Raw genomic sequence first — 23,537 nt, 5'->3', positions numbered from 1 at the left:
GTTGGTCTTCTTATGTTGTCAATGTTTCAATCGAATTAAATGAATTTTAACAATAACAGTACATTAAAAGTAAAAATGTATCGGCTTGATTCCATGCTAGTTTTAACAGATATCGGGAAATATGGTCCCCTTCCAAAACTTCGTCTCACTACTTTTCCAAATTTCCTCCATTTTTACCAGACGAAAAGCCTAAAAACTTTCTAGCATATTCCTAAGTTTTACTCCCATGCATGCCATGCATCCTTGTCTCACATCCCACCCCTTCATTTCCAGTTTTCCTCTATTCTTTTGAACCGCCACTTGGCTTATACTATGCAACTTTGAAATATATGATAATTTTATACAATTTCTATGAAAATTACGAACCCGTAACAGTTTCCAAAAACATTTTTTTTATTTTAATAATTGTTATGGTACTTAGGAATCAAGTTGCCAATTATCTGTGGAAAACATTTTAAACATGCAGACAGCACAAGTTTATATGATGTGACGATAATCTCGGTAATACCCAATTTATATTTGACATTCCAACAATGACCAATGATCACCAATACAACGACACGTCCGTCACATGCCTTTATAAAGGAAGAGACCCCTTGTCACCACGCTCCGCCGTCTACACACATTGGGCATATAATACCACTTCACCTATCCATCATTCGGTGAAATCTCATAAGCTTTGGGAGTGACAACAGTTTGTGCTTCACTAGATAAAAATGTGCATTCATTAAAAAAAAACCAAGTAGATCTATAAAGCAGTTAAAATTGATCCTTTCAGTGTGTAGCCACTATAGTTTATTTTCCGTCCATGGAGGGTTATGATTTAACATTGTTGTCATTCTTGAATTTTGTTAATATTGACATTCGTTTGATGTGTTTTATCATTTCTAATTTTGCTATTTGATTAAGGACTTTCCGTTTTGAATTTTCCTCGGGAATTCAGTTTTTTTTGTGATTTTACTTTTTACCGGAACTGAAACCGGCATTGAAGCCGACTGTTAGATACCAAAGTTGTGACGTCATTCTTTACATTGACAAAGACGCTGAAAACAGGAAGAGAACGTCAGAATAGAAAAATGTAAGAATTTCAATTTTGTAAACACATAAGATATAAAAAATTAATTGCAATTTAACAGTTGCGTACATTGTACACATAATTGGTCGACACAGTAGGGTTGGCTCGGAATTTAATTGCAAATTCAAATGACAAAAGAGTCAATTTTGACGATGGAAAATGTTTCTGTTGCTCTTTTTATTAAAACTGTACATCGATTCGTATCAGTGTCTAGTTACATATTTCCCTAGTTATATTTACGGAACCGTAATTCTTATGTCCATGGTCCCTGTACTCCACTATAAACAATTTTACGTCTTGAAAGCCAGAAAGGCTATTTTATTCTTTTTCAAACTCAGTGACGTTCGTATCTGCATAATCTGGACTACAAATAGTGAAAAATATCATAAGGACTTAGACTAAGGGCTACGGAAAAAAATGTTCTTTCCTCAATATTTTCTTTCCAATATATTTGTTTTGTATGCGTTTTGCGTCAATAGTAGTTCAGTTAATCATGTCGTCTGCTGTCGCCAGTGTCGGCATTTTTCGATTTTGGCTTTTTGTTTTATATAATATAGTTCCCACTCCAAAAATTTCAACTGGCAAATTTATGTAAAATAAATACCGTAAGATGAAGAATGTTGAAAGTTTTATTGTCTTTTTGGTCGTGATATTATTCATGTTCATTTTAATTTTTTGACAAGGTGAATACGAAGGAAAATGTTTCTGGAAAAGTTTACTATTCTTACCAAATTAAAATTGTAAAAAAAATGCAATTGTGTTTAACCCATCAGAAAATGAAAACAACCCTCACGATTTTTTTAAATCTCAATTTTAGCTAAAAATAGATTGATAGTTTTTGAAAACTATCGAAACTATCGATTTTAGTTGAAATAATAGAACATTTTTTTGAGTGAGAACTCACTTTTGTCCCATGACTGTATTGCCATTGGTACTTATAAAAGCTTAATATTACCGCAAGCATAGATCTACATCGAACCTTTTGTGTTCATATTTCTTATTGTCAAGCATGCCTTTTGTGTTATTTCTTATTGTCAACACGCCTTTTGTGTTATTTCTTATTGTCAAGAATGCCTTTTGTGTTTAATAAATCTTATTGTCAAACATGCCTTTTGTGTTAATATTTCTCATGGTCAAGCATGCCTTTTGTGTTATTTCTTATTGCCAACACGCCTTTTGTGTTATTTCTTATTGTCAAGAATGCCTTTTGTGTTTAATAATTCTTATTGTCAAACATGCCTTTTGTGTTAATATTTCTCATGGTCAAGCATGCCTTTTGTGTTATTTCTTATTGTCAGTCATACCTTTTGTGTTATTTATTGTCAAGCATGTCTTTTGTGTTATTTCAACTTATTTGTACTATATTATTACTGCATCTTTTATGTCTATGTCTGTGATCTTTGTCATGTTTAGTCGTACTCGTCTCGTACCAATATGCATATGAACACTTGTTTATTGTTGCCTTAATGTTGGTGTGATTTTGTTTTACCTTAACACAGAAACACACAAAGAAGATGCTGAAATTAATTGTCCTTTCGATCGTGCTGTTAGCAGTATCAATTGAAGGTGAGTTGAAATATAACAAATATTCAATAGCATTTAGATAAGATAACATACTTACAACCATGGAGCCATAAAAAAATAAAATATGTTTCATTGTTGCGGTAGCCCTACGCAGGGGCGGATGCAGGAATTTGGAAAGTGAGGGCAAAGATTTTAAAGATTGCCGAGCGAAGCGATGCGAAATTTTGTTTTGACCTTTTTTGGGCAAAAAACATAAAACAAGTGTAAAATGCAGTTTTTAAACGATTCCTGCATGCCGTGTGACATGTACAGTCATGGGACAAAAGTGAGTTCTCACTAAAAAAAAAGTCCTAACATTTCAACTAAAATCGTATTTTTTCAAAAAAATATTACCAAGTAATTGTATGAGCGATTTTTATAAAATAGATACCAAATGATGTAAACGGATATTCCGTTCGTGCTATCCGGTAAGGTGTGGCCGAGGCTTTAAGAAAAATATTAAAATTGCCATTATAAATTTTACCATCCCCTTTTTATTGCTTTCTTGCAATATATCAAGTTTACTAATGTGTCATACATGGGCATATGTATGTAATCGGAATCTTCCATAGATTTTATATCCAGTATATAAAATGGTAAAATATAATTTCTTTTGGGTGTATTCATGGCATCAATCTGCATTTATTTGTTATAAAATATTGCAAAAAGGGGAAAAGATGTCATATATTTCCCAAAAATTTGACTAAAAGTAGAATTTCAATCGCTTGAAGTAATACCTTTTCTGAAACTGTGTACATATATCATTCAGCAAATCTAACGAAAATCATGTCTTTCATCTCATTTTTTGTAAAATTGCGTCAAAAACTTCGTGTAGAAAAAAAGTGTTTGCAAACATTGCATTAATTTCTGGACCGATGGCCGGTCTAGCTATGAAAATACGGATTGTCAATTTATTTAACAGAAGCCCATAAAACATGTAAAAATAATCTTGATGCTCTTATAAACCTTCCTTGGAGGCTTAAATTAGCACTCAGCTGTCTAAAAATGAATTTTATTACACAATAATTTTCCTATTTGAAAAATCCACAAGGGCCAAAATGCATTACTAAACTCCTAACTCTGTATTGCTACCTTGTAACCTTGTACATTCGTTATACGCGTCCGTTTTATTTGCTCAGTACATCAACGGACTCCCAACGGATAACAATTTAATTTGTCAACGAACAACTTTTATTTTCATCCGTTAGACGTCCGTTCGTACTATTCGGTAAGGAGTGACCGAGGCTTAACGAATATGATTGTGCAAACAACATTAAGTATCGCAATTTTTACTATCACCCTGTCGTTTTCTGCAAATAATCTTTTATTCTAGCAAATCATATTCATGCAACGTATATAAGTATGTTTTTAATTATATGTTATTGTTTTCAGCATGTCCGCAGGGATGGCAAACATTCCAAAACTCTTGTTATTTTTCAAGCGCGACGCTTGGTGACGATTCATATGCATCAAAGGCGAAAAGATCTAGACACTGGTATAGTGCTCAGGTTGGTTTTGTTTATGTGTATGGTAGACACAAATACACCAGATAAATGTACATTGGTAAAATCACATAATTTAGATTTAGATACATTAATATAAATAAGATATTTTTTTGCGAGCTTTAACCCGTATTAGTATTACCATGCACTGGTCATTCATGAACACAAGTACAGTGCATACAGTGTATCCCAAACTTACCTGACTGACAAAAACATTCTGACAGACAGAACTTTCAAGATTTTTTAGTTGAACATATAGTAGATGTAGTAGAAAAGTTCAAATTTCTGTTTGGTCAGACATACCCTAAATTAGTTTGGCACAGATTGGTGTACACTGAAATATGAACACTTAGCTATAATTTAACATTCGGAAACTCTTTATTCCTACTTATTAATCAAGGTAAAAGAATCATAAGGTGATTTTTTATAATCATTCGAATTGAGCATATTTTAAGCGGGTATAAATCACTAGATGAACGATTCAGAATTTTTTGATGTACAGTATTACATATATGATAATCTCTAATATCTAATATCTAATGTCACTTTTTCAGAGAGAATGTAAAAAATTGGGAGCAACTCTTGCTGAAATTAATTCACAGGCCGAGCTGCAATTTGTAAGGAAATTAGCAATGAGAGGCCGCAGAAGTAAGCATTGTTTTGTTTTGTCTATGTAATGTAAAAATCAGAAAATGAGGTATGAATGCCAATTGTAACAAAATAACAAAATAACAAAATTACTGATTTCCAAGTTATAAAAACACTGACAAAATCAGACGTAAAACTAAACCAAATTACAGAATGTCAGAGTGGAAAATTGTCGTATACCTGACTTGGTATCTAGGTATTTTCCAATGAAATTGGTGGATTAAACCAGGTTTTATAGCTTACTAAACAAGGATAGCCGAATACAACCTAAATCAGTACATGACGAAACTATTTAATTTTTCTCAAGATAAAGCACACTATCAATTTGTACACTTCAGTTATGTTCAAAATCTTATCATTAGCAAGATATATATTTATACAAGACAAGACTATACACTGTCTGGCTTAAGCAGTGTCTTGTAATTTACCAAAAACACTTAGGATTAAGTCACCAAGGACTAATGACGGAACACAAAATTTAACAATAAAATGTCAGACCAAGAACATTTTTTTGTAAATTATTAAACATGTTAAAGTTCAAAACAAAATACAAAGGTGATACAAAAAGGATATTATATGGAGGAATGACAAGCTTACAGTTTGGCTTATAAGAATACTTGGGTTTACGAAAATACTTAAATCCAAGTACTAATACGACATTCAACATGGAGAAATCCCGTATGGTCGGCTTTAGGTGGCCGGAACCGTAAATAATGTGAACAATTGAATGATACTAGGGAAAAACTATTAACGAAAAACCAATATGATCTCGCAAATCAACAAAAATGGTTAACGAATAAACTACAGTCTCCTGACATTTGGAGAAGCACATAAAAATGTGACGGAGTTAAACATGTTTGTCAGCGCCCAATCGACCCTTTGACATAAGACAGTTGTGTTACAGCAAAAAAAAAATAGAATTTAATGATTATTGCTCAACGAATTCACTGGAATTATCACCAATTATAAGTTCAGGACAAAGAAAACATATTCTACAAACAAACAAACAATATATTGGAAAAGGAATGTTAACAATTGAAAATTATCAAATTTTAGCTTCTTGGATTGGTGGTACAGATTCGGCTAATGAAGGAGAGTGGAAATGGATATCTGGAGCACCAATTACTGTCTCTGACTTCAAACCTCTTACAGACCCACAAATGATGAAATATGATCGCCCAGAGAGACAAGACTGTCTTGCTATTGCAGGATATCTTGATTTCCACTGGAGAGGCATTTTTTGCATACAAGGATATGAATACATATGTGAAAAAGGTAAGCTATGTCAGTATGCACTTTATTTTTGAATAAAATTGAGAATGGAAATGGGGAATGTGTCAAAGAGACAACAACCCGACCATAGAAAAAAAAACAACAGCAGAAGGTCACCAACAGGTCTTCAATGTAGCGAGAAATTCCCGCACCCGGAGGCGTCCTTCAGCTGGCCCCTAAACAAAATTAATATATACTAGTTCAGTGATAATGATCTCTATACCAATTTCCAAATTGTACACAGGAAACTAAAATCAAAATAGTACAAGACTAAAAAAGGCCACGGAGGCTCCTGACTTGGGACAGGCGCAAAAATGCGGCGGGGTTAAACATATTTATGAGATCTCAACCCTCCCCCTATACCTCTAACCAATGTAGAAAAGTAAATTAATAACAATCCGCACATTTAAAATTCAATTCAAAAGAAGTCCGAGTCTGATGTCAGAAGATGTAACCAAAGATAATAAACAAGATGACAATAATACATAAATAACAACAGACTACTAGCAGTTTACCGACATGCCAGCTCCAGACATTTTTCACAATGTAAATTGACGACTTTATACTAAAAAAAAATATTGTGCACAGTAAAAAGTATTTACATCTAATCCTTCATGTTATGCACAGTAAATAGTATCTTTACATCTGATCCCTCATGTTGTGCACAGTAAAAAGTATCTTTACATCTGATCCTTCATGTTGTGCACAGTAAATAGCTAGTATCTTTACATCTGATCCCTCATTTTGCAAACAGTAAATCGTATCTTTTCATCTGATCCGTCATATTGTGCACAGTAAATAGTATCTTTACATCTGATCCCTCATGCTGTGCACAGTAAATAGTATTTTTACATCTGATCCCTCATTTTGCAAACAGTAAATCGTATCTTTTCATCTGATCCGTCATATTGTGCACAGTAAATAGTATCTTTACATCTGATCCGTCATGTGGTGCACAGTAAATAGTATCTTTACATCTGATCCTTCATGTTGTGCACAGTAAATAGTATCTTTACATCTGATCCTTTATGTTGTGCACAGTAAATAGTATCTTTACATCTGATCCCTCATGTTGAGCACAGTAAATCGTATCTTTACATCTGATCCCTCATTTTGCAAACAGTAAATCGTATCTTTACATCTGATCCCTCATGTTGAGCACAGTAAATAGTATCTTTACATCTGATCCCTCATGTTGAGCACAGTAAATCGTATCTTTACATCTGATCCCTCATTTTGCAAACAGTAAATCGTATCTTTACATCTAATCCCTCATTTTGTGGACAATAAATAGTACTTTACATCTGATCCCTCATTTTGCAAACAGTAAATCGTATCTTTACATCTGATCCCTCATTATGTGAACAGTAAATCGTATCTTTACATCTGATCCCTCATTTTGCAAACAGTAAATAGTATCTTTACATCTGATCCCTCATGTTGTGCACAGTAAATAGTATCTAAACATCTGATCCCTCATGTTATACACAGTAAATAGTATCTTAACATCTGATCCCTCATGTTGCGAACACTGTAAATAGTATCTTTACATCTGATCACTCATGTTGTGCACAGTAAATAGTATCTTAACATCTGATCCCTCATGTTATACACAGTAAATAGTATCTTAACATCTGATCCCTCATGTTGCGAACACTGTAAATAGTATCTTTACATCTGATCCCTCATGTTGATCACATTAAATAGTATCTTTACATCTGATCCCTCATGCTGTGCACAGTAAATAGTATTTTTACATCTGATCCCTCATGTTGTGCACAGTAAATAGTATCTTTACATCTGATCCCTCATGTTGTGCACAGTAAATAGTATCTTTACATCTGATCCCTCATGTTGTGCACAGTAAATAGTATCTTTACATCTGATCCCTCATGTTGTGCACAGTAAAAAGTATCTTTACATCTGATCCCTCATGTTGCGAACAGTAAATAGTACCTTTCATTCTGATCCCTAATGTTGACAGTTGCGCACAGTAAATAGTACTTCACATCTGATCCCTCATGTTGAGCACAGTAAATAGTATCTTTACATCTGATCCCTCAATGCGTGAGTACCAACACCTCTATGGTACATGGTGTTAAAGATCTTATAAGACATACATTTTATTGTACTAGTTTTTATTGCAGGAGGAGCGAACACGATTTTATCGATGATGGCAGCGCAAATTCAGTCCTATAATATAAGACTCTACAGTTGCATATCATTTACATTCAACATTCTTTATCGGATATTTTGTTTTTACTATCAATGTTGAACCGCAGAGTCTTATAACAACCAACCATTTTAACGTAGTGGATTGACAATGTTTCGACAGTTTTAAGTTTACTTGTGTCATGATCATTATCCTTACACATGAACATCTCAAATAATAAATATAATGTTTTACCTTTTCATTTGATGGATTTATATCCTTTTTTGAACCACTTTTCAAACTGCCCCCCCCTTTTTTTCTTCTTCTTCTTGCCTCCGTTATAAGCATCCTTTATAAGGATCACCACAAAGAGTTATGGCGTATAAAGGAAGCATTTGGAGCCTGTATGATGATGTAACTTTCAGGAATAATATTACTGATTGTTTCCCTTTCAGGAATTGTATTACTGATTGTTTCCCTTTCAGGAATTGTATTACTGATTATTTCCCTTTCAGGAATTGTATTACCGATTGTTTCCCTTTCAGGAATTGTATTACTGATTATTTCCCTTTCAGGAATTGTATTACTGATTGTTTCCCTTTCAGGAATTGTATTACTGATTGTTTCCCTTTCAGGAATTGTATTACTGATTGTTTCCCTTTCAGGAATGGTAATAGTGATTGTTTCCCTTTCAGGAATGGTATTACTGATTGTTTCCCGTTCAGGAATGGTATAACTGATTGTTTCCCTTTCAGGAATGGTATTACTGATTGTTTCCCTTTCAGGAATTGTATTACTGATTGCTTCTCTTTCAGGAATTGTATTACTGATTGTTTCCCTTTCAGGAATTGTATTACTGATTGTTTCCCTTTCAGGAATGGTATTACTGATTGTTTCCCTTTCAGGAATTTTATTACCGATTGTTTCCCTTTCAGGAATGGTATTACTGATTGTTTCCCTTTTAGGAATTGTACTACTGATTGTTTCTCTTTCAGGAATGGTATTACTGATTGTTTTCTCTTTCAGGAATGGTAATAGTGATTATTTCAGCCAGATAGCTTCATTTTATTAAAAAAAAATGTGTAATATAAATTATCATAAGATCAAGATCAAAACAAAATTGTAATTTGGTTAAAAAATATATCATTCTATTTTTTTGTATACTTTCAGCAAACAACTAGAGTAATAGTCATGGTAGAAGTTGAAGAAATATTCTAAAAAGGAATAAAAAAAAATAACAGAGGATTTAACTTCAAGATCAAATGATTAAAAACATTCACATGACGCTCAATAAATTATTGCTGATTGGAAATATTGTGAAATAAACTAACAGAATTATAATAAAATAAATTGAACACCTGATATAGACGATATTTTTTGATAAAAATAATAATTCTACAAAAATGTACAGTTTATGTTATAGCAACAGTTCATATTTAAATGAAACAACTTGGGCCTTAGCCACAGTGGATTTTATTAACACTCTTTGCATCAGTTAAGGGGTTCCGGCCCGATGATATTGGTTTTTTGTTTTAAAATCATACAACGTGAGGCCCAGTTAGAGGATGTTTGCATTATATTAATATTCCGTACAACCTGTCAGAGTATACATAGATAACAATTGTTTGTAGTAACCGATCCTTTACCCTGAAATTACTCAACCAGGTCTAAAAGTTAAAAAATGAAAATCGTCCACTTCACATTTAACACCAATGTGTGCGCACTATCATTTTGTTCAAACTTTTTATTATTTTTTCCAAAAACTTGTTTATCATCTGGTAAACTGGGGTGCTTTTTATTTACACCATGGTAATAAACCAATGATATTGCAAGATTCTTGCTCGCTATATGAAATATGGCTCATATACATTTGGTTTCAATACTTTCATGGTCTAATTTCGATGTGACATCGTGTTTTTTGCTGTCCTTGGGTGTCCAGATTTTGTTGTCTTTTCCATTTATTGGGGAAAAAAACAATTATTTTAAAAGGATTTAGGAATTTATGTAACTTTCCAGTTTCAAGTGTTAGATAATGGCTCCGTTTAATGTCTTAAACAAACCAAATTATATTGGTATAGAGATTCACACAATATATGCCTGTGGGTATGCACTTTTTTTTTTGAAAGTTTTTTGCATATGAAATTCATGTGTCAGGCCCCGAAGGGAAGCCCACCCATCCAGATAACACAATATTATCCCGATTTCAATTTTCCAAATTCGTTTTAGAGTTCAAAATGCAATTTATACAAGAGAAACATTACAATATATAGCCTCAGGTGGAGGGAACATGCATAAATTTCGAAAATCAAGTATCATAAATTTGATTTCTAAATATATGGAACGCCATTGGAGCCAAATAACGGTGGTTCGGGTACGCCCGTCATATGACGTTCACAGCATGGTAAGGGTTAAAACAAGTTCAGTGCCTAAAGATTTGAGTAGATCAATGTTGGAAAAGATAAATAGTTTGTTCATAGAAAAAAATCCGTACTGTACCAGTGTATTCGAAAAAAATTATCTGTCTACCAGACACTATTTTTCATATCCAAGGTAACATTGAACTTGATCTTCTTTGACATAATTTCAGGTCCTATATATCAAATAAGAACATTTTGTATGAATGCCAATGAGACGAATATTTATTCAAGACACACTACTATATAATAAGTAAACAATTCCAGGTCATAGTTCGGCCCTCAACACAATGGAGACTTGTCTCACAGCAAGTTTTTACGGGCTCCAAAATGACAACTGTAAAACAAAAAAACACCAATGATCCACATTAACAAACGACAACCAGAGGCGAACAATAGTCTCCTGACTTACGACAGGTGGGGAAAATGCAACCGGTTTAAACAAGTAAGATGACGCCTACTCGACCTTTCTTATCAAGATCGCAATAGACTAAGAAAAATATGATTAGAGATACAAACAACAACCACTCGACTTTAGGTATCAGACCACCAATTAATCCCTCCAATCTAGAACGTATGCCTAGTAAAAGCAGCCCGCGGCTACTCTGACAGTGCTTTTGATGTCATTGTAACTGCTAGGTAGAGTTTCTGTCTTATTTCTCTAGCGCCTGCACCTGGCTTTACTATTGTTGGCACTTATTCCGGCTTCAGTTTCAATGTTCCTTTTAACCCCAAAGATTCGGCCATTAAATTTCTATCAAAACAGTTTTCTTCAAAATGATCTTGGCATACAACACGACTTTTACTCCCTTGGAAAGTGTCCATGTTTAGCTTGTCATTCCGTAGGTGGTCGGTCCACAGTTTGCACTGTTTTCTCCACTCAGCGAATTTTTTTGGATCGGGGATTTCAAAAAAGCTTTTATCACACCTCCCTCTTGTATTTGTACACAAAAAAATATTTTTTGAAAAAGTTCTACAAAATGTCGGTACCCATAAAATGGCGGGAAATTCAAAATTGCCTAATTAATCTGACCATTTGTCCATTCTTTCATATATCAACAAAAAAAAAAAACCCCGCTTACTCTACTTTTTTCAAACTTTTCTTTGAAATAAAAACAGTCATATTTTATTTTGGGTTTTCTTCTCCTTAAAACTAACAAACAAATGAAACTTTTGGTGAAAGAGAAATATATTTATACCATTTTGATCCAAAATTCACCTATCTATGAGTGCATTAACATTCAGGATTAATGCGCTATACAATTAATCATGTATATATGGAAAGGTGATACATGAACAATTCAGTATAACTGTTTTCCATGAAGTTTCATTTGACGGAAAATGTTTAGAAAGCTGTGAAAATTGCAAAATTTGGTTGAACATATAGGGATTTTTAATTGGTGGTCTAACACCTATAGGCTCCTGACTTGAGACAGGCTTATATAGAATGGGACATTTACATGAATGTATATATGCAAAATGAAAACAGATTTTAAGCAGAGTGTTTAGTGATTCTAAAGAGCTTTTGAAACTCGGGGTAATATGATTTTTTTGTTCTTTGAGGGCTATCATATTTGCTTTTCATCAGATCAAAATTAAAGACACTTGGTTGGTACACCATGACGAAAGTATTATTTTTTATTTTATATTCATTCCACCTAGTCCATTCTAGAGAAGAAACGCATGACGTTTTAAATATAATTTCCCGACCGGCTAAAATCGTTTTCCGCAGTCGAAAGATGCCAAAAGGATATCCAAACTGACAACACAATGACAAAAAAACCACAACAGTACACAAAACACAACACAGAAATCTTAATAGATTTAGCAACACAAACCACAAATGCTGACATTTTAGATAATTTATTAAATTAATTTGCAACTAATGGATTTAAAGACAATTACTGCTTGCATGGAAATTTTCTAATTAACATGAGGAGATTTTTGTTATCAAAATGTTGTTATCTTAATGCAAATTTTGCTATTTAATCAATCGACTGTTCTATTCGAAACAAAAATTTAAACACTGAAGAAACAGAAAAAAATTCTGTTTGTTTTGTTCACACTCTGTATAATTATAATAAAATTTTAGATGAGAGGTTTAGCTAGTTATAAAAGCAGGTTTAATCCACCCATGATTTTCTGCATAAGAAAATGCCTGTACCAAGTCAAGAATATGACTGTTGTAATCCATCCGTTTTATGCGTTTGAGCTATTATGCCGGCATCACACATTGAGGTATAGACCGGCGTGCACCAAACGTACGTAGAGAAAATTGACAAAGTTAGTTGCACGCCAGATGAACTCTGGAGCAATCGTTTAAACGTTGCATAAGTTTGAAGTACGTCAAAATACAAAGGTATACGCTTGGTGAACGCTACAACTCGTTGACATTTTTATGCAGCATAAAAATTTTCATCCAGCTCAAGCGTGTGTCTAGCGTAATCACTATGTACCTGTACACTACACGCACGTAATACGTACGCTACAAGCGCTTTGAAAACGCTACAGATAAGTTTAAGACACGTTTAGTGCACGTTATATACGCTTCAAGATAGTTCGACCCTAACTAAAACCTATGCGGGTGTGTTTGTAACAAACGCCCTATAATAGAACGTCCAAGATACGACCGGGACGCGTCTCAAAACCATGCAAGAAACTTTTTTTTCCTTCGTAGCGTGCATTCCATCTACGGTCAGACCTACACCAGGCAAACACCAACATCCGTTTCTTGAACGCCCGATAAACGCTTAGGTACGGCGCTTCTCGTACGCCCAATACACGCGTTAAGCTCGTTATACACACGTTACGGATATGATTGACAGGTTGAATGCATCCAAAATTAATAACGTATTGGCAGCGTACATGATTTCTTAACACGCTCGGCGTATTGTGGAGCTATACTCTGATGTTTGACGCCGGTTGATTTCGTCATTTGATTACAGTCATTTTGTTTTTAATTTTCCTCGATTATTTTTTGTTTTTAATTTTTACACAAGTTTACAAAAAAAGTATCGCCAAACATTAAAACACCTCAGCGACCTTATTAAAACTATTTTTTGTTTGTGTAATTTTAGATAATTCCTTTTATAAAATTTTGACCTTTTGATAGCTGTAAAATATTTTCTGAGACGCTACAGCAATGTATGTACGAGGTCAGTATAAAACAAGAGGGGAGGGGAGTTACAGCCTGAAAGGAAGAGAATTGGCATTTTAAAAATAAATCATAGAAAATACTAGGGTATTCAAATAAAAAGAATAGAGAAAAATGGACAAAGAAAATTAAAGACAAAAAAAGAGGAAAATGTTCTACCAAAAGACATTTAAAAAATCCAAATAGTTACATCATGCATCCAGGTAAATAGATATTGTTGTGATTCAACAAGGTTTACACTGGTATGATGGAATCTGCACGAGTTACACAAAATATAGTCTGGCACCCTGACCAAATCATACTTCGTCGTATACCGGTACTATAAGCGGTGAGCCAGGACCACTGGCTACACAAAATACCACAAACATTTTGAACTCTTCACTTATTTTCTTAAAAATATCTGTTCGATATGTTTAAAGTGGATACTGGTAGTTATTTTGCTGATCCAGCTTGCCATTGCGCTGTGTATTTGGCCCAAAAATTACTGCAAATTTAAAAGTTATCATGCATATTTTTAAATAACCGAAAACTTGACTAAGGTATAAAGTACTAAGTAAAACAAAAGAAATTTGACATCGAATAAGTTACCATGGCAACGAATCATGACCTAATTTGCATATTTAGTTAAATTTCGTGATTTTCCTTGTTTTTTCATCAACTTTTAAGTATATTTTAGATTGAAAAAGTATGTGCGCACCCAAGAAACAACTTTATATTTGGTGAGATTATGCCAATAGTTATAATAAAGCTTCTGTTAAATCATTTTGTTGTTTCTCTGGTGCGCAGGATGTTTCCTCAACGGAAATAATGATAGAAAACTGCATTAATTCTGTATTTTTCATCGTTTTTGTGAAAACAATACATATTATGACGTAATTGTGACGTCATCAGCTAAAAATCTTTCTGTTTTTAATTTATGTTTTTTTACCCTATGCATTTCTAAACATTATGTGCCAATTTGAAATGGTTATCAAACATTTTATTTTCTTGGGCCAAAACTAGGCCTTAATGCCCCTACTCCTTTCATAAATAGATTCAGAAAAGCAAAATAAGCGTTTAGAAAAATCTTAGATATGACTTCCAACTAACTGTACATTAAATGTATAACTTTTGATCTCGGGCAGTTGTCTATTCACTCAGAAGCAAACTTAAAATATCTTTAAACATGATTTTGAGTTTATAACTGGGAGGGTCGGATAATTTTCATATTACATGTATCTAGATGGTGAAACACGTCATCTAAGTTGAAGTAATTTTTGCTTTTTTCTCACTCTTTGTTTTTCTTCTGATGTGCCATTTAAAGTTTCTATCCAATTTACGAGGGTCTGGATGGTGGTCCTTTATTTCCGGCTGGTTTTATTTTTTAACTATTATACCATTTTCTCTCTCAGGTTATTTTTAAAAAATATTTTGCCAATTACTTTCTATACTATATATTTCGATACCTTATAATTATTCATTCTTTTTTTGGGGGGTCCAGTTTTCTCTAATATTGGCATTTTTTTCCATTATTGATCACTATTCTGTAGTATGTAAACCCTCATCGATATGTACCCTGATAAGTTTATACACATGTTATATATTCATTCTCTAAGTCTTGCATATCTTAATATTGTAAACTTATTGAATTGAGAATACTTCATGCGTCTGTTTAACATGCGTTTATGCAAATAAAATAGTCTTATACTACTGAAAAGTACGTGTGTTTTAGTGCATTACATGAAACGGCAACTTTGTTAACTTTTGTTAATCGAAAGCCGATAACCGGAACTGAACCCGATATTGAGACCGGCTTTTAGATACCACCAAAGTGGAATGTGACGTCATTCACGCAGAAAGGAGAAGGGAACAGAACGTCATATTTACTAAAATGTAAGACTTTCAATGTTTCTTTAGGCACATCCAATTAAATTCTGATTGACAAACATAAAATACTAGTGTACAGCAATATAAATGAAGCATAGATATCGTCATAGTGTTAAAAAAATGTGTCAAAAATAGGTCAAAATAGAAAGATACAACTGGATACAAGTTAAGAAAAGGGAGACAATTTTCACAACATTAGAGGGGTCCTGATCCCGAAACCTCGGGCTTAAAAAACACGAAATCCGAAGGTCCTGAATTTAAATAAATTGAAATCCCGACATCCCGAAATTCGAAAAAGAATTCCCGAAAAGGTCAATCCCGAGCTTAAACACAACCGATCCCGGACTCCCGATATACATTTGTAGATCCCATACCCCTCAGTGGTCATACTTAACAATAAACTCGTTGTTATTCGTTGTTTTTTTTGGTTGGTTTTTTTTTGGGGGGGGGGGGGTCGAGGTTTATGAGATTACATACAGAGTGTGGCCATAAGTATTCGTCACATGAATTTTTTCACTTTATTGTATACAAAAATATATTTTTGCGGTCATTTTTGGTTTGATTTTAGGGAGCTACCATTTGATTTTTATGGGGGGCTAGGATGAAAAATTTTGTCCTGCCTTTTTTTTTAGCTGTAATCTCTGTCCTGCCTTTTTATTTTTCACTCTGTTCGGTCCTGCCTTTTTTTTTTTGTTTATCCTGACTTTTTTTTACCTAAATTGTCGTCCTGACTTTTTTTTTTTGCAAGTGTCTCATCTTGCCTTTTTTTTTACTCAAAACTCCTGTCCTGCCTATTTTTTTCAAATTTCATCCTAGCCCCCCCATAAAAATCAAATGGTAGCTCCCTTAAGCAACTTGGTAGAATAGAAGCAGAATTGTCACAGGTTTATTTTTTTATTTGGTTGTAATAATAGACTTTTATTCAAAAGCAGTACAGCTTATAGAATTTACATACGCAAATATACTAATGTAGCTGTATTCAATAGTCATTAACCAATATCCAGGAAAATATGTCAAATTCCTTACCCAAAGAGGGCGAAAGATACCAATCTGTATGTGCCTGTTTCAACTGAAGAGCCTGTAATTCAGTGATAGTCGTTTTTTCTAGTGAATTATTTTTTTATTCGTGTATTGGTTGTTTTTTTTAACATAAATGAAGTTGTTTGTTTTCTCGCTTAAATAGTTACAATTTGGTCTAAAGTCATTTCGGGTCTTTTATAGCTTACTATGCAGTATCACGGTGTTTTTTCAAATACAATTGAGTGCTCATTATTGAAGGCCGTGCGCACAGTAAAATAAGGAGATTTGGTTAGATTAAGATTGCAAATAAGGCAACTATCCACCATAGTGAAGTAACTGATGCAATTTGCAACCGTACAGTAATCAACAATGATATAAAAAAAAAACACATACTAGTACCGTATAGTCAGCTATAAAATGCTAGCTATACGTCTGTGCTAGGTCATATTAGCATACATAATATGCATAGAAAGAAATAGTTTCAGGTTAATGTAAGTAAACTTTTGCTGTATTAACTTTTCCAATTTTAAATTTGACACAGAAACAGGCATTGGCGATGCTGAAATTGATTGTCTTTTCCATCGTGTTGACAACAGTATTTAAAGCATTTGAAGGTGAGTTAAAATATAACATGATAGAACAATTGAAAATCCTTAAGATTAAACATTACATAACAGAAGTAGTAATTATTTTGAAACAAAGTTTTAGACGACCGATGTCAGTCCCTCCCCATCAAACAAATTTTTAAAAAAATAGACCGAATAAAATAAGTCATTTGTGACAAAGCCTCTGAATATTAAAAAAAATGTTACTTTTAAACTTAAGTTAACTCAATTACAGATAATGGTAGGTATGATAATTTATGATCAATAAAATTTAAATAAGATCGTTTTGATTAAATCGCACAAATACATAAATTCTAGATAGGGTACTTGTCTTTATCTTTTATCTCCATGTATTTTGAAACACAATTCTTGGTAGGTGTTGTGTGTCTTGTAACTCGCATGCTTTCAATTGTTATAAATATAGGGGTGAAAATTCCCAAATCCTTAGAAGCCTATGTTGAGCTTGTCTCCTTTTTTTTGCAAATTTTTTTATTGGGAAAAAAACCCGACAAAACTACCACTTAAAAATGTAATTTATTTCATTAATATGGCTACTAAATTTAAGCAGCAATTGACTCAATTAACAAAATTATTTCAAGTAAAACATTACTTTTATATTATAATGTAAATCAATGTATACGGTTCAATCATTTTTTTTTGTCTCAGATTCTCAGGCTATCTTAACATAATAGTGAGGTATACCTAATGAGAGGAACACTGCAAAGAGCCAAGACAAATCATCTATCTATAATACTAAAATTACGAGGTCAAATTTGTCAGCCGTCATCACGTTAAAAGGACGAATCACAGAATTCAACTTTATATATAACTTATATAGTTCAAAGGTGTAGATTAAAAATTACACTACCCCAGGCCCTTTTGTTTTCCACGTAATTAATATGGCCAATAATTAAGAAGTTCCGGATCGAGTCCGATACCGATACCAATAGTATATTCACCTGTTACCTATTACCTTATCTGTACGTTCCGCATCTGACAGGCGCACCACCAAACGGTGTATTCAGGATTAATATAAGTATGCTATATACACGGGTCATAATCACAGGGTTGACACCACTAAATTGTCAAAGTGTTACCTATTGTAGTATTTTAATTAATAAGACTTTCTTAGATAATAATACGAATACTAAAAATCTGGAATAAAAATAAGGCGTTTAAGGACAGTTTTAATTTGTTAGTGGGCATGACGTAAACAGCGAATCAAAGAATTTAACTTTATTTATTACTAATAAAGGACAATGCTGTTGATTAAAAATACTCCATTCCAGGACCTTTTGTTTTCCAAATAATTTTAAATATCACCAATAATTGATAAGTTCCAGTTCGACGGGTTCAAACAGAAAGATTTGAAAGCAGAGAAAAACTGAGTATCTTATAATCGGCATGACTTTATCAAATGACAATACTTATACTAAAATAAGGCTTGCGCATAGTAATATACTTTAATTCAGTCACGGGCCCGTGATATCACGGGTGTGTTCTAGTAACTTATTAAAGAGACAACTATCAATAAAGACCAAGGCAAAGGACTTAGGTGTGAACACTTACATGTATCCGTTCGGCCCGCAACTCACAGAACCTGAATCTAAATGGCCCATAAATAACAATATGTTGAATCGATCTAAATGGAAAAGCAAACTACCTAGCGTATACAACAAAGCCCCAAAACAAGTGACAGAGACAGCAACCAGTAGCAGAGTCCATCCGGACAAATAGAATACGACATACATCAGCCAGTATCGCAAATACATCCGGGTGCGGGCTATTCTATTTATACTTCCAACGAATTTGATTGTTTTAATAAGTTTTCAAAGGGTACATCTTGTGTCGCTATTAATTCTACCATTTTTATTTTCAGCATGTGATAATGGATGGACACAGTTCGAACAGTCTTGTTATTACTCAAGCGCAATAATTGGGAATGTATTTCAGGTCAGACATAGACATAAGCACTGGTTCGGTGCTCAGGTAAGTAGTATAGTAATGTAGACAAATGATAAATACACAAATATGATAGAACTACTTTGAATTATATATGTGTTACAAACGTCTAAAATTGTGTAAATTATATAAATTATACATAAATTTTAGAATGTAAATAGGGATTGTGTCAAATCTGAGACTACTGTTATAGTAGTCTCAGGTCAAATAGATAACCGTGGCAACCCGACCATAGAGCAGACAACAGCCGAAGGTCACCAATGGGCCTTCAATGCAGCGAGAAACTCATGCTTCCAGAGACGTCCTTCAGGTGGCCCCTAAACAAATTTTTAAATATGTATACTTTTTCAGTGACAATGGACGTCATACTAAACTCCGAATTATACACAGAAAACTAAAATTAAAAATCATACAAGAGTAACAAAGGTCAGAGGCTCCTGAATTGGGACAGGCGCCAAAATGCAGAGGGGTTAAAATGATCTCAATCCTCCTATACCTCTAGCCAATGTAGAGAAACAAACGCACAACAAAACGCACAGTAAAACTCAGTTTAAGAGAAGACCGAGTCCGATGTCAGAATAGGAAACATACGAAAAGAAACAAAATGACAATAATAAATAACAGACTACTAGCAGTTACTGACATACCAGCTCTAGACCTCGATTTAACTGACTGAAAGGTAATGTCTTCATCATATGAACATCAGGCACAATCCCTCCTGTTAGGGGTATAGTATTCATCATAAAATATATGAGAAGAACATAACCCGTGTCATGCCAACAACTGGTTTTAGAATAAATGGGTTTACTTCCAATGGCGATGCAAAGACCCTATATAAAGTGAATCAACATTAAAGCCAAAATATGCAATATTCAATAAGCTGACAATAGTATCGTAACTATATCCGTTCTTAATAAGTTTGAAGGTTTTGTTAGCTTTTGAGGTGAATACTGACATGTTTGTGCTTTGTAAAGAATATTATCATAAAAGATATCGATTGGATGTGAAATACCTGAACGTATAAGATTTCTGCATGTTGAGTTATATTAACGGATGATGTCCTTATACTGATGATAAAATTTAGTAAATCTTTTGTCCAGTTTTTGATACCGAAAAGCCTGTAATAATTTTTCAGTAATACATAAATTTCTCTCGCTTAAATCTAATACGTTGTTACATACACGAGCGAATCTTACAAGTTGAGATTTATAAACATCATAAGATGGTGACAATGGAACGTCACCATCTAAAATTGGATAAGTAACGATAGGAAATGAAAAAAACATCTCTTAAATCACAAATTTCTCTGGGTCAGGTAGGCGCACCCTATTAAATTTTAAGAAACAATGACCACGAATCGTATTTTTTCCTTTTTGGGGTCGTTTTTGCTCCCTCTCACCTCACCCATTTTCTGTAGTTAAGGGTTTTAAAGTTCATTCAAAAAAATTTCAAACCTAAGGGAATATTTTAACGTGATAAGTAGTTTTCCAAAACAGAATTTGAAAAATGAGAAAATAGGGGGGCCAAAAACAGGCCTTATCGTACCTTGACCTTTCCAACAAATCTATGGCTTCTATGAATTATTTCTTAATTAAACATTTGATGTTTCCAGAGGGTAATCAGTAGATGAACAATCCAGAGTTCTTTTTGGAACCTATAGTTATACATGTATTTCAACTTTATCAATAGTATTATTATAATAGTAATTAACTCTCAACTGTTTCAGGCAGAGTGTGAAGGGAAGGGAGCAAAACTAGCTGAAGTTAATACAGAATCAGAGCTCCAATTTGTAAGACAACTAGCACAAAAGAGGCACAAAAGTAAGCATAAGTTGTATATCTTATATATAGAAATAAAAACTACATAGCAATGAATTGGGCGGTCTCATTAGCAATTTAGAATAATGCGTTCGAATTCAAGATGATGACCACGAAAACATAAAAGTGACATAACTGGCCTAATTAAGATGAATAAAATTATACAAAACAAGAATGTGTCCAAAGTACACAGATGCCCCACTGGCACTATCATTTACCATGTTCTATGGACCGTGAAATTGGGTCAAAAGTCTAATTTGGCTTTAAAATTAGACAGATCATATCATAAGCAGCAAGTGTACTAAGTTTCAAGTTGATTGGACTTCAGCTTCATCAAAAACTACCTTGACCAAAAACTTTGACCTGAAACTCCCATTTTCATTTTCTATGTTCAGTTGACCATGAAATTGGGGTCAACAGTCTAATTTGGTTTTAAAATTAGAAAGATCATATCATAAGCAGCAAGTGTACTAAGTTAACCTGCGGACGAACGAACGAACGAACGAACGAACGAACGAACGAACGAACGGACGGACGGACGGACGGACGGACGGACGAACGAACGAACGAACGGAGCCACAGACCAGAAAACATAATGCCCCTCTACTATCGTAGGTGGGACATATAAACAACCTTTCACCGAACCAAACAATGACGTTATCTTTATTTTCCTGATATGACACAATTCAACTGAGAAAACTAACAGCATAATTTATAACAAAACAATTTACGAAAAAAAAATTGATAGACATGAACCAGCGACAACTACTTACAAATGTAACTCCTGAGTCCTGACTTGGAATAAGCACATACAGAATGAGGGGTTAAGCATATTTGGGAGCGCTCAATCTTCTCTGTACATGGCACAGTGGTGTAACAGCACAACATAAGAAAAGACTATAACACATTGACAACTTTACAAATTCATTTTTTTAAAAGTTGTCTGTCTTAGTTGATAGAAACACGAAATATATAAAAAGAGCAATTAAACACCGAAGAAATTTGATCCTGTTTTTCTCGCATCTCAGTTAGTTTCGAGAAACTTGTGTTTAAGCGTGAAGACTGATATAAATTATATATATATTGAGAAGGATAATCAACGAATTTTCTTAAATATGACGAATGATAAGTCGAAGACAAGTAATCAACAGAATACAATGATTGAATTGCAGGTGTATGGATTGGTGGCACAGACGGAGACAAAGAGGGACAGTGGATGTGGGCGTCTGGTACACCAGTATCAGTCAAAGACTTCAAACCTGTAACAGATCCACGTATGAAACAATTCGATCGTCCAGAACAACAAGACTGTCTTGCTATTGTTGGTGGGCACTGGAAAGATCTTAATTGCTTAAAAACAATGGACTACATATGTGAAAAAAGTAAGTTTAGTTTGAAAATACACAACAAAAGTAGAAGATGTTAAAGATAGTTGAAAAGAATTAACCTCAGGCATAGATTACCTTAGCTGTATTTGGCAAAACTTTTAGGAATTTTGGTCCTCAATGCTCTTCAACTTCGTACTTAATTTGGCCTTTTTAACTTTTTTGGATTCAAGCGTCACTGATGAGTCTTTTGCAGACGAAACGCGCGTCTGGCGTATGTACTAAATTTATGTATTGAACAAGTTTATGCTTATATAAATGAACAGTGTCTTGTTTTATGATATTACGTTCAATTGCATCACTGAATTACCCGAAACGTTTTGAATTTCATTATATGATGATATATAAACTTATAATTTTAAGGTCAAGCAAGAAAAACATTTTTATTTAGGAAAATAATATAATGATGATGTTATTATTGTTTACTTCCAGAAAACACTCAGAATAAAGTTACTGTAAGCAAAGAAAAAAAATCTAGAGATATAGACGAGACAAGAAGAAATTAAAAGATTTGGACAAAGTTATTGCTTTAAATGTATTTGTGAAATAAACAAAAAAAAACTATGATGAAAAAATACGTTGAAATACTGTAGATTTTCTAATAAATAGTATTATCACAATATATTCTACATGTATTCTAAAAGTTTGCTGATTTGAGCTAAAAAATAGATCGATTGTGTATCATGCTGTTTTACAATCCATTATTACGATTCCTGAGGTTAAGGAGGTGGTACAGCACATCTTTGTATAGACAACTTATTGCATGAAACTCTATTATATTGACAACAATGTGTGAACAAAACAAACAGACATAATTGATAAAAATGTCAAATATAGGGGTACATCAGTCAACATTATGTTATAATCTTAACCACTATAAATCAAACAATTATGTCAATTAAGAAAAACATAAAGGCATATATAGACAAAGCAAAAAAGATTGACAAGAATACAAAATTTATATTACAATGTACAAAAAAAAAAAATGCTAAACAGTAAAAGTAAAAATTTACAACACATTTATAAAAGAACAGTATAACAGTAATTACATGCTACACACTCAACGATATCCGCTCTAACAACATAAACTAAAATCAGTATA

General features: G+C 33.4%; 2 protein-coding genes across 2 annotated transcripts; both read left to right on the top strand.

Annotated features, from left to right (window-relative positions):
- Positions 1–1,045: 1,045 nt before the first annotated feature.
- LOC134687502 (CD209 antigen-like protein E) lies at positions 1,046–9,574 on the top strand. Its single transcript, XM_063547858.1, has 6 exons — positions 1,046–1,078; positions 2,575–2,641; positions 4,031–4,146; positions 4,695–4,788; positions 5,845–6,063; positions 9,383–9,574. The coding sequence occupies exons 2-6, from the start codon at positions 2,590–2,592 to the stop codon at positions 9,391–9,393; spliced, it is 492 nt and encodes a 163-aa protein (XP_063403928.1). The 5' UTR covers positions 1,046–1,078; positions 2,575–2,589; the 3' UTR covers positions 9,394–9,574.
- A 5,977-nt stretch (positions 9,575–15,551) lies between these two features.
- Positions 15,552–23,013, top strand: LOC134686288 (C-type lectin domain family 17, member A-like). Its single transcript, XM_063545956.1, has 6 exons — positions 15,552–15,652; positions 17,208–17,280; positions 19,151–19,260; positions 20,960–21,053; positions 22,223–22,432; positions 22,868–23,013. The coding sequence occupies exons 2-6, from the start codon at positions 17,223–17,225 to the stop codon at positions 22,939–22,941; spliced, it is 546 nt and encodes a 181-aa protein (XP_063402026.1). The 5' UTR covers positions 15,552–15,652; positions 17,208–17,222; the 3' UTR covers positions 22,942–23,013.
- The last annotated feature ends 524 nt before the right edge of the window (positions 23,014–23,537 follow it).

Source organism: Mytilus trossulus, chromosome 10, assembly GCF_036588685.1.
Source record: "Mytilus trossulus isolate FHL-02 chromosome 10, PNRI_Mtr1.1.1.hap1, whole genome shotgun sequence".
Taxonomy (NCBI): domain Eukaryota; kingdom Metazoa; phylum Mollusca; class Bivalvia; order Mytilida; family Mytilidae; genus Mytilus; species Mytilus trossulus.
Note: the sequence above shows the minus strand (reverse complement) of the source record. Positions and strands in the feature narration are given on the sequence as shown.

What these genes read in the sequence shown, in the direction of transcription:
- LOC134687502 (XM_063547858.1), top strand. Translation starts at nt 2,590, where the DNA reads ATGCTGAAATTAATTGTCCTTTCGATCGTGCTGTTAGCAGTATCAATT. An exon ending in GACACTGGTATAGTGCTCAG is followed by an intron (nt 4,147 to 4,694) that starts GTTGGTTTTGTT and finishes TCACTTTTTCAG; the next exon opens with AGAGAATGTAAAAAATTGGG. An exon ending in AGCAATGAGAGGCCGCAGAA is followed by an intron (nt 4,789 to 5,844) that starts GTAAGCATTGTT and finishes ATCAAATTTTAG; the next exon opens with CTTCTTGGATTGGTGGTACA.
- LOC134686288 (XM_063545956.1), top strand. Translation starts at nt 17,223, where the DNA reads ATGCTGAAATTGATTGTCTTTTCCATCGTGTTGACAACAGTATTTAAA. An exon ending in AGCACAAAAGAGGCACAAAA is followed by an intron (nt 21,054 to 22,222) that starts GTAAGCATAAGT and finishes ATTGAATTGCAG; the next exon opens with GTGTATGGATTGGTGGCACA. An exon ending in GGACTACATATGTGAAAAAA is followed by an intron (nt 22,433 to 22,867) that starts GTAAGTTTAGTT and finishes GTTTACTTCCAG; the next exon opens with AAAACACTCAGAATAAAGTT.